Source organism: Rhipicephalus sanguineus, chromosome 4, assembly GCF_013339695.2.
Source record: "Rhipicephalus sanguineus isolate Rsan-2018 chromosome 4, BIME_Rsan_1.4, whole genome shotgun sequence".
NCBI lineage: Eukaryota > Metazoa > Arthropoda > Arachnida > Ixodida > Ixodidae > Rhipicephalus > Rhipicephalus sanguineus.
In genome coordinates, this window is record NC_051179.1 from 182,730,573 (window position 1) to 182,745,125 (window position 14,553).

The 14,553-nt window shown below is 48.8% G+C and overlaps 1 protein-coding gene across 1 annotated transcript in view; it reads left to right on the forward strand.

Annotated features, from left to right (window-relative positions):
- Positions 1-2,254: 2,254 nt before the first annotated feature.
- Positions 2,255-14,553, forward strand: part of LOC119391900 (galactose-3-O-sulfotransferase 4) — a 37,289-nt gene continuing 24,990 nt past the window's right edge. Inside the window, exons 1-2 of the mRNA XM_037659550.2 lie at positions 2,255-2,328; positions 11,848-12,070. Of these exons, the coding sequence (XP_037515478.2) occupies positions 2,255-2,328; positions 11,848-12,070 (297 nt within the window). The remainder of the gene's footprint in view (positions 2,329-11,847; positions 12,071-14,553) is intronic.

Here is a 14,553-nt window from a genome sequence, read left to right on the forward strand (position 1 = left end):
TCTGTGCTTGCTACGGCCACATTACCCCCGAAAACTGCCCACCTGACATTATGCATCGCCCTGGTGCACTTGTCTTATTGAGGAATCACATTAATTACTGCTAACAATCAGCGTTTATATGGTTATCTTGACTCCTCGCAACATGCTCCACCCAAGCCCATTTTTTCTTGGAGAATGGTGCGCAAATGGGCTGCTTTGTCCGTGATTGTATATGGCGCAAACAGCGCTGTAATACAGGATCAAACGAAAGAACACAGACCACTGCTCTGGCCAACAACCAAGTGTTCATTCTTTCTGGCAGCATATACAAGGTGTTTTAGGAAGTGTCTCCTAAAACCCTACGAAATATGGGAAATGCGACATTCGCTGCCTGCCTTAACAGTACCATTTTCCGTAGCGGCAGGCATCTTAACATGTGTAAAAACAAATTTAAAAATATTTACTCTAAACTTTTCATTTAGTGGGTACAGGCGGTCAAGTCAAATGGGAGAACTGAAGTTCTTCCTGTCGAGACGCTCTGCTGGTAAGGGCAATGCCCTAGAACGCGACGTCAGAGCAGCACTTGGCAAAAAACACCGTACGCACGAGAGTCGCGTTCCAAAAGCCCCTCTTTATTATCGACCACTCCTTGCACAAGCATGAGGGCGCGACTAGTCAGTTATTATTTCCTACGCGCCCTCTACATCCCCCCTTCCGGAGCATGAATGCATTATTTGAGAACACCCCACAGTCGGAACAATAACATGCACACATGAGTAACAAGGTCAGAACCTCAGTCTGCGTGGAGTTTTCAGACGTCTTCCGTAACGTGAATATTGAGCCCTGGGAGACCCAGGAACTCGTACAGTTTCATTGTACAGGTTGTCCGTCGCCGACTGGCCAGTTGCAGCATCCTAGCTACAGTCACCGTCTACTGGGGTATCCGACATCAGGCCTGGACGTTCAGTAGTATGTCCATGAACATTCGCACAGTCTGTAGACTGTTGCAAGGGCGAGGGCGACTTGGATGAGTTTCACGAAGAAGCAGATGGTAGAGTGCATAAAGTAGACGGGGAACTGACGCTTCGGACAAGACGACGACGATTCCTGACTAGGACGTTGTTGGGTGTCTGGACCACAAAATAGAGTGGCCTTTGAGTAGGACTCAGAACTGTAGCCAACACTTTGGCCTCTTGCACCCACACTTCCTCCCCTTCTTTCAGGGCACGGAGATTCTTTGAAGCGTGGTGTGTATCGAAATCCTTTGCCTGAGCTTGTCGTTGTCTTCTGTCCCTGCCTTCAAAGTCATTGGTCGACGGCGAGTCCGGCCTGAGCTTTTTTCTCGGAACTGGGATTCGCGTCCGAAGGGAGCGTCCCATCAGGAGCTCAGCTAGACTATAACCGCAGATAGCTGGGGTGTTACGGTAAGCGAGTAATGCCAAGAATCGATCGTTGGCTTTCTTAAACATGTCCTTAATGGTGCGGACCATGCACTCTAATTCCCCGTTGGATTGCGGATAACGGGGACTACTTGTAATGTGCCGGAATTCATATACCTCGGCAACGTACTGAAATGCTGTGCAAGCGAACTGTGACCCATTATCGCTGATCACGGTATCTGGAATGCCATGCCGTTCAAAAATGTTTTTAGTTGCAAGGATGACAGCATCAGCCGACGTGGAGCGCAGCGAAGTAACTTCCGGATATCTAGAGCGGTAGTCCACTACAAGCAAGAAATCTTGACCATCCAGATGGAATAAATCCAAGGCGACTTGCTACCAAGGTGATGATGGAGTCTTAGTGCAGATTAGAGGCTCAGATGGCTGGATTCTAGTGGTAGCACAAGAGCGACAGTTGGATATGGCTGTCTTGAGCTGGCTAGTGATACTGGGCCACCAGAGCGAACTTCTGGCTAAAGCCAAATCCCGGTTGATGCCTTGATGGCCATCGTGCAGCAATTCCAGCATGTTGCGCAAAACATTTGGTAGAACGAGCCGTTCACCCATCATTAACAAGCCTTCACAGACAGAGAAGTTGCTGGGACGTTTCCAAAAAGTATTCGTGTTAAGGGGTAACCGATCATGTCCGGGCCAGCCTCTAGTGCAGTAGTCTACGAAGTTACCACATTCTTGAGTTATCAAGACGTACTGCCAAAGTAGAGGGAAGAGCCGCAAGTACCTGGGATACGAAGAGTTCCACGTTGTTTGCTGAAACTGGAGGTGAAACTTGAGGGTCCCTTGACAGCGTGTCTGCAGTGGCTAGGAATTTGCCTGGTATGTACCTGACGGAGAACTGGTACGGAAGCAGTCGTATCCGAAAACGATCCACCCCCGGCGGCATGACATCGAGGTCAGCTGAACCAAGCAACTTGACAAGCGGTTGGTGATCGGTCTCACTGATAAACTGGAGACCCCGCAAGAACTCGTCGAAGCTTTGGAACGCCCATGCAGCAGCCAGAGCTTCCTTTTCTATTGGACTGTATTTCTGCTCTGCAGTTGTGAGAGCTCTTGATGCAAAAGCGGCTGCACGTCTTTCACCATTTGGTTGGTCTTGCAAAAGTACGGCTCCAAGTCCGTTTTTAACAGCTAGCGTCTGCAGATACAATTGTTGTAAGCTCAGGGTTATACCCGGCTACACAGACACTTGAAGTCACGATTTGCTTCAGCAACTCAAAGGCTGTGTCTTGAGCAGGTCTCCAGCTCCAAGTAGTTCAGCAGCAGCCTAATCTGTGCAGTCACAGTCGAGAGGTTCGGCAAGAAGCGTTCAATGTGGTTGAGTATGCCAAAGAAGCGTCGAACTTCAGCCAATCAGTCGGCGGCTGCAACTCCGAAATGGCAGCTACCTTGTCTGGGTCAGGTGGCACGCCATCAGCACTGACGATGACGCCAAGAAATATCACTGCCAAAATACCAAAGGCGAGTTTGGAGGCATTCAAAGTGGTCCCGCCATCTTGAAGTTTCTGAAGAACAACCCGAAGACGGTGGTCGTGCTCCGCTCTATCTCTGCCGAACACCAGAATATCGTCAACCATGTTGACGCATCCTTCGGTTCCTTCAAGAATTCGAGATATCTGACGCTGGAAAACTTCCGGATCAGATGTTATTCCAAATGGCAGGCGGAAGTTGCAGTAAAGTTCTAAAGGAGTAATAAACCTTGTATGCTCTTTCGAGCTTTCATAGAGTCGCACCTGGTGGAATCCTGCTTGTTCATCCAGCTTGGAGAATACTGTTGCTGGTCCAATCTGTCCAATCACCTGGTCGACCGTTGGCATAGGTGGCGCTCACGGAGTACCACTTGGTTAAGTTTTGTTCAGTCCACACGCAGTCGATAACCCCAAGATGATTTCGGAACGACTACAAGTCCAGCGCACCACGGCTTTGGTTTCTCAACACGTCGAATCCCCCCTTCTCGCTCTATCTTGTCAAGCTCACTTTTCGCTACTCCTAAAATTGGTATAGGGATCTATCTTGGTACGGGCAAGGAGAATGGCACCGCTCCTGGCTTGACGCGAATGTGATAATCATCAGGCATTGCACCCAAGCCTGAGAAGAGTGGAGGTGCGGCTTGAGGCGCAGATTGAAGCGTAGCAATTTTGTGGTCTTGAGGTACATCGTCAACGAATTGCATGACTCCGAGACCAACAATCTCCTCGTAACCAAGGAGAGGTGTGTCGATACCATGCACCACGTAGAGTTGCATGGAGCGTATGGAGCGAGAATGCCAGGTCAACGTTGCGGAAAACGTGCCGATGAGGTTTAGTGTTTTGCGTCCCAGCCTAAGACGTTGCTCACCTTCTGGCGTGTTAAGCGAAGCTGGGCATCCCTGGAACGTCATAGGGACAACAGACACATCGGCACCCGAGTCCACTTTGAAGCGAAGTGCGCGTCCATTGACTTGCACGCTGACGAAACGACCACGTTCGCGGAAGGCGTTTACCACGAGCAGCTGAACGTGACTGAGACGCTTCTTCCTGGAACGGCAAACTGCAGCGAAGTGTCCTTTTTTGTGGCATAAGTTGCATGTAGCCTTCTTCGCCGGGCAATCTTGGCGAGAGTGCGCCGAGTAACCACAGTAGTCGCACGAAGCGTTCGATGAGACACGATGCTGGTTTTCCTCTGGACGAGAGCAGCGTTGAGACGCGTCTTAGCTGCGGGCACTGGCTTGCGTCTTTCCAAGACCGTCTATGTTGAGAGAATCTGCTTGGGAACTTCGGGCTTGTTTCTCTTTTTCAGCGTCTTCGTCATCTTTAAGAGCGAAAGGGCATGTATACCCAGTACCTCTATAAGTAATGTCATGGCCGAAGCAAGAGAGCCACGAGTTCACATATTTCCAGTAACAAGACCAGAGCAACGCCTTCTTATTTCTTTACGGAAGCGTACAAGAGCCACAGCGGCATATGAATAGCGATATGGCCAAGTCATTTTACGTTCATGATGAAGATGAGCAGCGCCAAGCACAGATTTGCTCGCGTTCGTCGTTCTTTCGCTTTATTAAGATGTTTATTTCACGGCTCTCAGCAACAATGCGCAAATGCGACATTCAAGGCACAGCACGGACTCTCAGCGCGAGCGGCGTTCCTTCAGGAGGAGCCAAAGAGGACGACCCACAAGAACGCGCTGGAGAGCGCAACGCATCACTCAGTTCCAAGGCTTCGCAACAGTTTTCTCAGTTCCCCCTTGCCTGTATTTCCGCAGTTGTGTAATTTGCGCTGTCCATCTTTACCATGAGCCACGGAGGATTCCTATGCATGATAGAATGTGGCAATACCAAACTAGCATTAGGAGCGGAGCTCTTCAAGTGCGAACAGGAATTGCAAATGCAAACAACAATGATCATCATCGTGAACCGGTATGCGCTCACTTTTTCCTCTTAAACTTCTGCTTCGCTTCCACAACACATGGCGCGCACCTTTTTTTTCCTTTCCTTGATATAAATAGTGGAGGTATTTAAGCTTTTTGTTGCGCCGGGTAGGGCGAAGAGTAGACATGTGCGCCGGTCCCAAAATTGCCGGCGGCGGCGCGCCGGTGTTTCCACCTCCGGCAGCGGCGCGTGAACGGCGCGGGGTTGAACGGATGGGCGGCGGCGCGGCGCACGGATGGAGGGGGGTAGATTTGAGAGATCGTGGGGAGAGGATTTTATCCCTTGAAGTTCGAAAAAAAAACATATTTCAACGAAAAAGCGAAGCTGTGAATGCGATAGAAATATGTCGTAATGTTGTACGAACTATGGGTAGTAGTTGACCTTTTAATCCGACCTCTCGTAACGCTACAAAACGCTGGTGTATTAGAATACGGCCGCTCCCAGGAGAGAAGCGGTTTTCGTTAAGTTTACCGTATAGGTGGTTACAGCATGAAGTGGTGAGGTCACAGCGTGTAGAAGGTAATCGAGCCGTTTGCTGATAACTGCCGAGACAGCGCGCACGCCAGAGCTCCCGACTGCGGCCTATAGTTAATGTTCACAGTTGCTACTCGAGCCACGCAGCCCCTCCCCCTTCCCCTGCGTCCGTTCATACTCCTTCGTCCAGCGAAAGACGGGCGGGACGTTTCATTTCCCGTTAAGGAGCAATCGACGACAGGCTTGGCACACGGGCAGATAGTATCGTATGCGCCCTCCGTGCGACGAAAATGTCCAGCTTGTTTCATCTCTGCGGCAGCCGTATTCCTCGCCAGCGCTCGGCAGCTTTCACTCGATGGTAGAAGATACGATGCGCGGAGTGATGTTATGGCATTGGAACTTCAATAACATTTGCTGGAAGGCTAGTTGGTGATGCATAGTTCATGGGTAAAATGCAGCACAAACCAGACTATTGACACAAGGAAGACACGCGGCAGAGTGCTGACTTCTAACAGTTTATTCTTGGGCGAGCTTACCTATTTATGAAAAACGATCAAAATCAGACAAGATATCTCCCAAAAATAACAGATCAAGAAAACAAAAAAGCCCTTACCACAAACACGTGCGCCACTGCGTCATCTCTTCCAGAACATAAAAATTCATCCCCTACGTGCTGACAAAAATTCAAGTTCTTTTTTTGTTATTAAGATCGAAGGAGCGCTTACGCACAACGAACCTGCCTTGTCAATTTCCCGAGCGTCAATTAATCCCGTGTCTTCCTCAATCCCGTGTCTTCCTTGTGTTAATCGTCCGGTTTGTGCTGTATTTTACCCATGAACTATAGCATTGGGCTTTATACGCAACATGACGGCGACGGTTAAAACCTGCCCAAAGTGTCTATATAATTGATATCGCAATAAAAATATATAGAAGAACCGGGAATGCGGGCTCGCTTTTTTTCTTGAGAGCTGCATTGCCTTCGCTGTAAAAAGTTCGTCCGTTGAAAGAACCAAATAATCCAGCACCTTTTTCATTATTTTCGTTCCCGCTTTCACTACTCTTCATACAGGCGATATCTTTTCGCCACATGTTTATAAAACACGCGTACAATGTCACCACTAAGCATCGAGCCTATGACGATTTCGCGCTTGTCCACTACACCCCGTTATATCCGCTTGCGCAGTCGCAAACGCACAGAATGGAGCGAAAGCAGTTGATCGCGCACGATGGTCATGCGAGACAAGGAAGAACGGGTGGGCGACTGCATGGCAAAGTAGGGTGGGAGCCAATTCACAAGTGATATTTTAGATGCGAAGTATCTTAAGGCGGAGCTCAATCCGGTGGTGGTGGTGGTGGTGGTGTGCGGCGTGACCACCCTTACTGCGCATGCGCATACCCTCTCCACACACCTTCTCTCCCCTCCCCCTCTCCACTCACCCTCTCCCCTTCCCCTCTCCACTTTCCCGCACCCCCTTTTCCACTTCCCCTGTCCCCTCCCCCTTTCCACTCTTCCTCTGAAACGCGGGCTAGACATGCCGAAATTCTCTCCTGCGCAACGCCGCGATGAGCTCGAGCGCATGCGCGTCCCCTCCCCTTCTCTCTCATCTCCTACGCTGCCCCCTCTCGCCCGCCTGTCGACCGCGTTCCCCGCTCGCGCTGTGAGAATTAACGGCGAGGCTAGATGGAAGATACGACGCGCGTAGCGTCCCTCTTCGCGTTCCACGACGCGAGGTCGGTAGCATGACCAACGAACGCCAACGGAAGGCGATCGTGCAAGTGCTCCAGCTTCGCATCGCCCCATGGTCCCCTTTAGCGGGAGATGGTGTAATTTTTCTTGTATATGAACCATGAACCAATCGAGAGTATGTGCCCGAATTATGTCAGGTGAATCACCGTCCTGGCGTCACTAGCCTACCGGGCTCAGCCCTGATTAACCTCCCCGCCTTTCTTTTATTCTTATTCTCTCTCTCTCTAGCTCTCTCTCACTACGTGCGCCACAAGGACGAGAAACGCCACGAGAGAATAAGGCGCTCGTTTTTTAATAGCGAAGCAGTTCTAGCTCGGCGTAATTGTTTGAGCGTGCCCAAAAACGGGTATGTTCCAAAGAATTTGGGCAGGCCCAACTACGGAGGGGCCTGTAATAACCCTAATGGGGGAGAGAACGAGTTAGGGAGAGAGGTAGAGAAATAAAGAACGAAACAAACAGAGAGACGGAAACAAAAATATAAGGGAAGAGAAAAATTCCTCATGAGGCCTGATTCGAACCCGCCTTCCCTCGATCCGTCGGCGCTCGAGCGTCCTCCCACTCGGCTATTCAGGCACGCTAGGAGAGCGTAGCATAACCTTGTTCACTATAGAGTAGCTAGGCGGTTGGAATAGGAAGTGAGCATGTGGAGAAGATATGTGACGGTGAGGAGGAGGGAAAGGAGGAGGGGAGAGAGTAAAGCGTAGCACAGAAAGAATGAGAAAGAAAGAAATAGAGCGAAAGAACGGCAGAACGAAAAGAAAGAGAGACAGAGAGAGACGAAAGAGAAAGAAGAGAGAGAGAAAAAGATAGAAAGATAGTGGAAGTAAGCATCGCATCGTCCAACTACTAGATACCGCACCACTTGGCGAAGCCGCGCATGCGCGGTATCTAAGCCACGCCCACGGACAGAGACATCGCCTGCAACCTCCGCTCTATAGTGCATAGCCTTGCGCTGCGCCCGATCGTGTCCAGAGTCATGGGGCGTCCGAAGAAAGTGCGCAGGGTCGTACCGAGGAATTTTTTTTCGGGGGGCGTCTTTGTGTATAACGGCTAACTTTGGCAATTAGTGTCGCTGTGAATGCGTGAAAGTATTTCATTGCCACCCGAAAGGTTAAAGCATGAAAAAATTTCAGGGGATGTCTTTACTCTCGAAGAGGAAGCCGCGGATATCAAATCTAGACGTGTTGGTAGACAGAAAGTACGAGCGGCGACGGGCCTGTGCTTCGCTGTGCCAAGCTTTGCACGACTTAGAGCCAACTGCGCGTTTTTTGTATTTTCAGAGGCTGTTTTGGGGCCCTCTAAAAAGACAGGGCGACAAACACGGACCCAAGACAGTAGTCAAGGCACCGCAAGTGCCGCTAACAACTTGAACATCATACAGCGGTGGAAAAGGAGGTAGACGCAAATACTTAGCTGCGCATTCCCAGGCGAAATCGACACCTATCAATCGGGCACACGTGGGGGTGAACGTGAGAAACAACTTCATTTTCTTGACTTCTCTCCTGTCTTTTTAACATCATTACCTAACAACTACCTCCGCTATCTGCTGTTTCTTTTTCCTCCGTAGTTGAAGCACATTCCGTACCCCTCATTTTTGTCGAGAGTTGTGAAAGCTTCGTGACGTCAAAATGACGTTGTAGGAGAAGACCGGAAACAGAGAGCGTGCTCTTTGCCGAGCTCCGGCCAATCAGCGGCGGCTGAAATGGGCAGTCCCTTGCATAGGCTCATCAAGAAGAACTTCCTCGGTGCTTTATGTGTTTTATGTGCCGATTGCCCGTTCGCGTTAAGAGAAAAGACTAACGGCGGCGCGCTGCATTTATTGTGCGGCGGCGGAGGCGACGTGATCTCTCTCGGGACTTCCGCGGCGGCGCCAGCGGCGTGAGCATAAACAGGCGGCGGCGGCGCGGCGCGGCGCGGCGGCGCACATCTCTAGCGAAGAGGAATGATCATCATCGTGAACCGGTGTGCGCTCGCTTCGTCCTCTTAAACTTCTACTTCGCTTCCACAACACACGGCCCGCATCTTTTAGATGCGAAGCAGCTTTTGCGCTGGGCTTTGTCCATAGTTCCACTGGCGAGCGTCCGCTTTCTAAAACCTACCATAGCCGTCTGTAACATATTGAGCGCTCGCTCGCGCCAAGGAGAAGTCTTCTTCGTCTTGTTCTTCGACCGCCTTGATGATGATACGTGCAGAGCACGTTAGGGGCCCGGGCTGCCGTATGCTGTCCTAGCTTGGCGTAACGCAGACAAAACCAAGTGTGCTGACACGTGCTAGTGCGTTCGGCCCTGTGTAAGGGGTTGGGTAAGACGCTGTGGCCTGTCCCGCTTACACTCTCTCAGCAATCCCGTGATGGCGCCGGGGAACGAGATTTTGCAGATGCGCGATGAACCCACGTGGCGGGCTACAACAAGAGTTCGGGACGAGTAACAGCAACAGCAACTACAGTGAATACATGGTGTGCTCCACATGCAAGGACGCGTTAACATCGGGCAAGGTGCCCGTAAGAGAACGGAGCTCAAGTCGACCCATGCGCTCCTTCGCATCCCCACATGGTTCCCTTTTGTGGGAGATGGTGAAATATTTCAACACCGAAGCTGTTTAAGCTATCAAATTTTCTAGCAATGCCAAGCTTTCGCTAGAGATGCTCAGCTTTTGCTACTAGCACTAAGTACGGCAGATTTGGCTAGGCATGTCACGTGACTACCTCTAACGTGATGTTGTGATTTTAGTCTTGTGACTGGTACTACGTGGGTTACGGAGGAAACATCTCACGTGACTAGCTATTACGCGATCTTGCGTGATTTTAGTCACGTGACTAAATGTTACGTGACTTTTAGTAACGTGACTAGATGTTGCGTGATGTTACGGGATATTTAGCCACTCTACTAGTTGTTGCGAGATGTTAGTCACATGGCTAGATGCTACGTGATGTTGCGTGATTTAGACACATTACTAGCTATTACGTAATGCTACGTGATTTTAGTCAAGTGACTAATACGCAATTTTAGTCCGGTGACTAGTTGTTACGTGATGTTACATGATTTCGGTTCAGTGACTACTTCTTAGGTGATGTTATGTGATTTATACTCACATAAAGACTCGCTCGTTATAGTTTTTGTATTTTACACCGGACAAATAGGTTTTACACCAGACAAATCGGCGCACATGTGGGAGGGAAGCAGAAGTTGAAGATAACCAAGCAAGCGCATACCGGTGCACGAGGATGATAATTCCTGTTCACACTACCCAGGACAACGAAAAGCTTAAAGAGCTCGGCTATTAATTGAGACAGAAGACGGTGGGTCTCCAAGCAGCGTAGCGTAGGCTGCTCTTGCGTTCGGAGGATCAGCAGAGTGTGATAACTGGGTCAAACGCAGGCTGCGTTAGGTCAAATGCATGGGGTGCCACACATGGAAAAAATAAAAATTTTCGAGACGCGGGCCATACTGCGTCATGGCCCGCGCTGACTGCGTCGTCTCGCTCGCGACCCAAGACGCCTTGGGGAGCCACGCTAGTTTTCGATTTTTGGGTTTTGGGTATGGTGGCTAGCCACCATATCTTGGGTCAACGCGATCGCAAGGGCCCACGAGTGGCTTGGGTTCTGGGCATGCGCCCTGGCGGCTGGGAAATTTCTCGGCTCCCCTAGCTTCTTTGGTCTCCAATTCTAAAACTCTCTACTAGCAAGAAAAGAAAGGAAAGATGAGTCCCAGCTTGTGTGTGGAATGGAAGCAGAGGTTGAAGTGGACGAAGCTAGCGCGTACCGGTTCACGATGATGATTATTCCTGTTCGCACTACCTGGTGCAACGAAAAGCTTAATGAGCTCCACTCCTAATGGAAATAGTAAGACAGAAAGGGAAACAACGAGAGAAAGAAAGAAGCAGAGACAGAGCGAGAGAGAGAAATAGATAGACAGATAGAAAGGCAGGGGAAGAGCTAGAAAGAGAGAGACACGAAAACTAAATAAAAAAGAGAGAGCAAGACAGAAAGAGAAAGAAATAAAGAGAAACAATGAAAGAGAAAGAAAAAAGCAGAGTGATAGAGAAAGAAAGTCAAATAATGATAAAAAGAGCGACAAAGCGGAATCAGTAAAAATAAACAGATATAAAAAATTGATTCAATGAAAAGGGAGAAAGAAAAAGAAAGAGAAGGAAAAATGAAAAAGAAGAAGGGAAAAGGCACCACTAGTGCCAAACTACCATAACTTATTCTCTTATTTTCGTATTGCAATATTTCGCCAAGACACGCTACATCGCACGCTCAAGCAGGCCGACAGAAGAGCCTGAATTTGGTGCATGAAACTCATGAAAAACAAGCAAAAGAGCTAGATATTGTTATAATCCCTAACGTAGTCGCAGTTCGCGAAACTACTACATGAGTTTTATATGAGCAGATAGATTCGTTATACTCCCAGCGTTCAAATACCGGGCCCATTGTCGTCCTGCCTTATCTAAAACTGCCTTTTAGTTTATTCATTTATTTTTTATTCATCCCACGCCTATATTGCACTGTTAGGCTACGTAGTTTTGATGATATCGTAGCTTGAGACGCCGCCCCTCATTCCCCCTATTAACAGCTAAAGTTTCTATTCTGATATGTTTATATTTTGTGCCAAAGTGTAGACGACAGCCATACTTGAGTTGAGGCGGTAAGGATTCCTAAGCGCTACTGACAGCAACTCGCATACCTACAGAGAAACATTACACAGTAACTCGGGCAACGGTCTTGCAAATTTTGCAAATTGTTGAATAGGTCATCCAACATCACCGGTACATTTCTTTATTTGTAGAGCCAAGAGGATTGCGACTCCACCCTACAACTGCACTGCACCTGGTGCGCCGTCCTGCCTACCTGCCCGCAGGGTAGTGTTCCTGAAGATGCACAAAGCGGGTAGCTCCACCGTATTCAACATCCTGCTACGTTACGCAGCCGAGGAAGGCCTAGTCCTGGCGCTACCGCATTCACCAGCTCATTTTCAGCATAGCACTGCGAAGCTGTTTGACCCTGCACAGGTATTCACGACGTGGGCATGGAATTGGAACTGAGTCTGAAAACGAAAAAAAAAAAGAAAGATGAAAACTCTATATTTAAGGTAACAGGAGTTGAACAAGAAAGGTGTGTGCTGTTTCGCCTCGTTACAAAACAGAAAGAAAAAAAGAAACGCTGGCCGTCCAACAGCAATCGAGTGGTCGCGCGCTTGCTTCCGGGACAATGCTGGCGACTTCCGGCAGCTACACGCCCGCGCACTCAATGTGCAATCCAGCTCCCCCTAATGGAAATCAGTGGCCCCGACTACTATGGCACCTCGGGTAGCCGACGCGGAAACTGTCGCCTCATCAACGTCGTTCTCACCTCTTCGCGCTCTCCTCGCCATCGCCGTCATTCATCCTCCGCTGCGTTGCGCGTTCGCTCTTTCGTCCTCGTTCGCTCTGCCGATTGTTACGAATCTGACGCCGCTCAACGCAAGAATGGGCGCCCTAGAGCTGCGCTTTGAAACTTGTTATCATGGATGAACTTGTGCCCGGAGAACTAGATGGAAAAAGACGAGTCCTCTAGAGCGTTCCACACACAAAGTGTCCCTTCGACCAACGTGCGTCTTCCTTTCCCAAGCCACGCCGGTCAACCCACTTTTCTGTGCCCGTGCGCGACAGGCATGCGTTGCGCTGTCGCAGGAAGCGCCAGCAGGCAGAACGCATTGCAGACGCTCACACACCGGCTCGCTGTGCTCCACGTTCGCTATCATTCGTCATCACTCACTCCGTCAGCTACGCCGACGAAGGCGACGCTCCTCAACGCAGGAACGGGCGCTTAAGAGCTGAGCTCTAAAACGCCGTTCTCTGTTCAGGTTCGCTTCATTCTCTTTAGCTTTCTACACACGCATTTCCTTGTTGTTTCAACCGTGTCACCTTTGAACTTGGCGAAACTGTTGTTGCTCATTTCAACAAGGCTCTTCGGGAGGCAGGTCTGCATATACACTCATACGCTATGGAAGCTCCTGATTATTTTCGAATGCCGATGACAAATATTTACATTGTTGATAAAGTGAAGATCAGATTATGATGCACACTGATGTGCTCCAATGATATGTACGAAGTCACAATGACATTTTAGCTAAGCAGAAATGAGCGCCTCAGTCGATTCTCCGTTTTTCGTGCTCTCTTATGTTGCTGTAGGAATGCTGGCAGTACCTTTGAACCTGTTTATTAATGGGCACTGCTTCTTCGGAGCATTCGCCGCTGGAAATTGTGGCAGGCTGCTACATACGCTTCGTAAGAGGTCACTGGCAAAAACGTCTGATGACCACGTAAATGAGTGATATATTAGTGTTCAAATGCAGTCGGGTCACATACAGCTTCGCAGTAAGAATTATTAAGGGAAGTAGATTCGCATTGCCGTATATAAACCGGCTAAAATCAGGGCAAATAAAGGGTTGCGTGGCCTCCGATATATACCACAGAAGTATATACGAAGTGAAAGTAATCGGCAAAAGCGTGCCGCGTATTAGAACTAGCGTACGTAGTTTATGGTTAAATATGACAACTTTGTTCACGGAGGAAACTCTAAATTAACTGTATATCCACTCCCTCATTTCATTATTTGCTTCACAGATGGTAGTGAAAAGCATGTATAATATGTTTAGAAATTTCCTAGGCTTGTGTCGCTTTCTTGGTGCCGATATAAAACAAGAAAAACGTATTTCTGACAATGGAACACAGGGAAACTACGGAGACGAGGACGAAAAGAAGGGTGGACGAGGCGCTGACATACAACTGCTTTACTTTCTGCAGAAACAGGCGTGTATAAACGGCGCTGTGGTTGTGATGTTGTTCATCAAACATTCATAACAGGCCCAACATTTCATGTTACAAAACTCTTATCAGTCTTTTTTTTTTGTTCAAATGCCTAAGGGCCCAAAGACCCATTACACAGAGGTCATGCAATAAACCAGCGGTAATTACAGTACACACAATCGTGTATATAGCACGTGCTAAAATAAAAAAAAAACTAGAAGGATATGTGACTTATACTTAGGCTACAGCTCGCTCTTTAGAACTGTCAAAAAGGAAACAAATCAAAATAAGACCATAGCCAGTGAAACAGTCCGCCCCAGACGTTGAAGGTAGGAAGAATAGATGATGATGATGTGTTGAGTTTAATGGCGCCAGGGCCATGTTTGGCCAAAGAGCGCTTTGAACAGTGATGAAAAAGTAACATTGATCCTTGATTTCCGATATGTAAGGGATGTGAACAATGCTTGTGTTAAATGGCTGTATAGGGGCCTTAAAATTCCTAGCGCTAAAGGCGGGTAAAACATATAGGTATTAAAATCAAGACAGTGACCTGAAATGTGTGCAATGAGGATCACAGTGAAGCGGTCGTGACAATAAAAATATGTAGAGATGGCATAAGCACGAATACCTCCTCGACGGCGCTTGAGACCAAGGGGCGCGAGGAAGTAGGAAGAATAGGTAGACAACTCAGCAGCTAGAAGGCC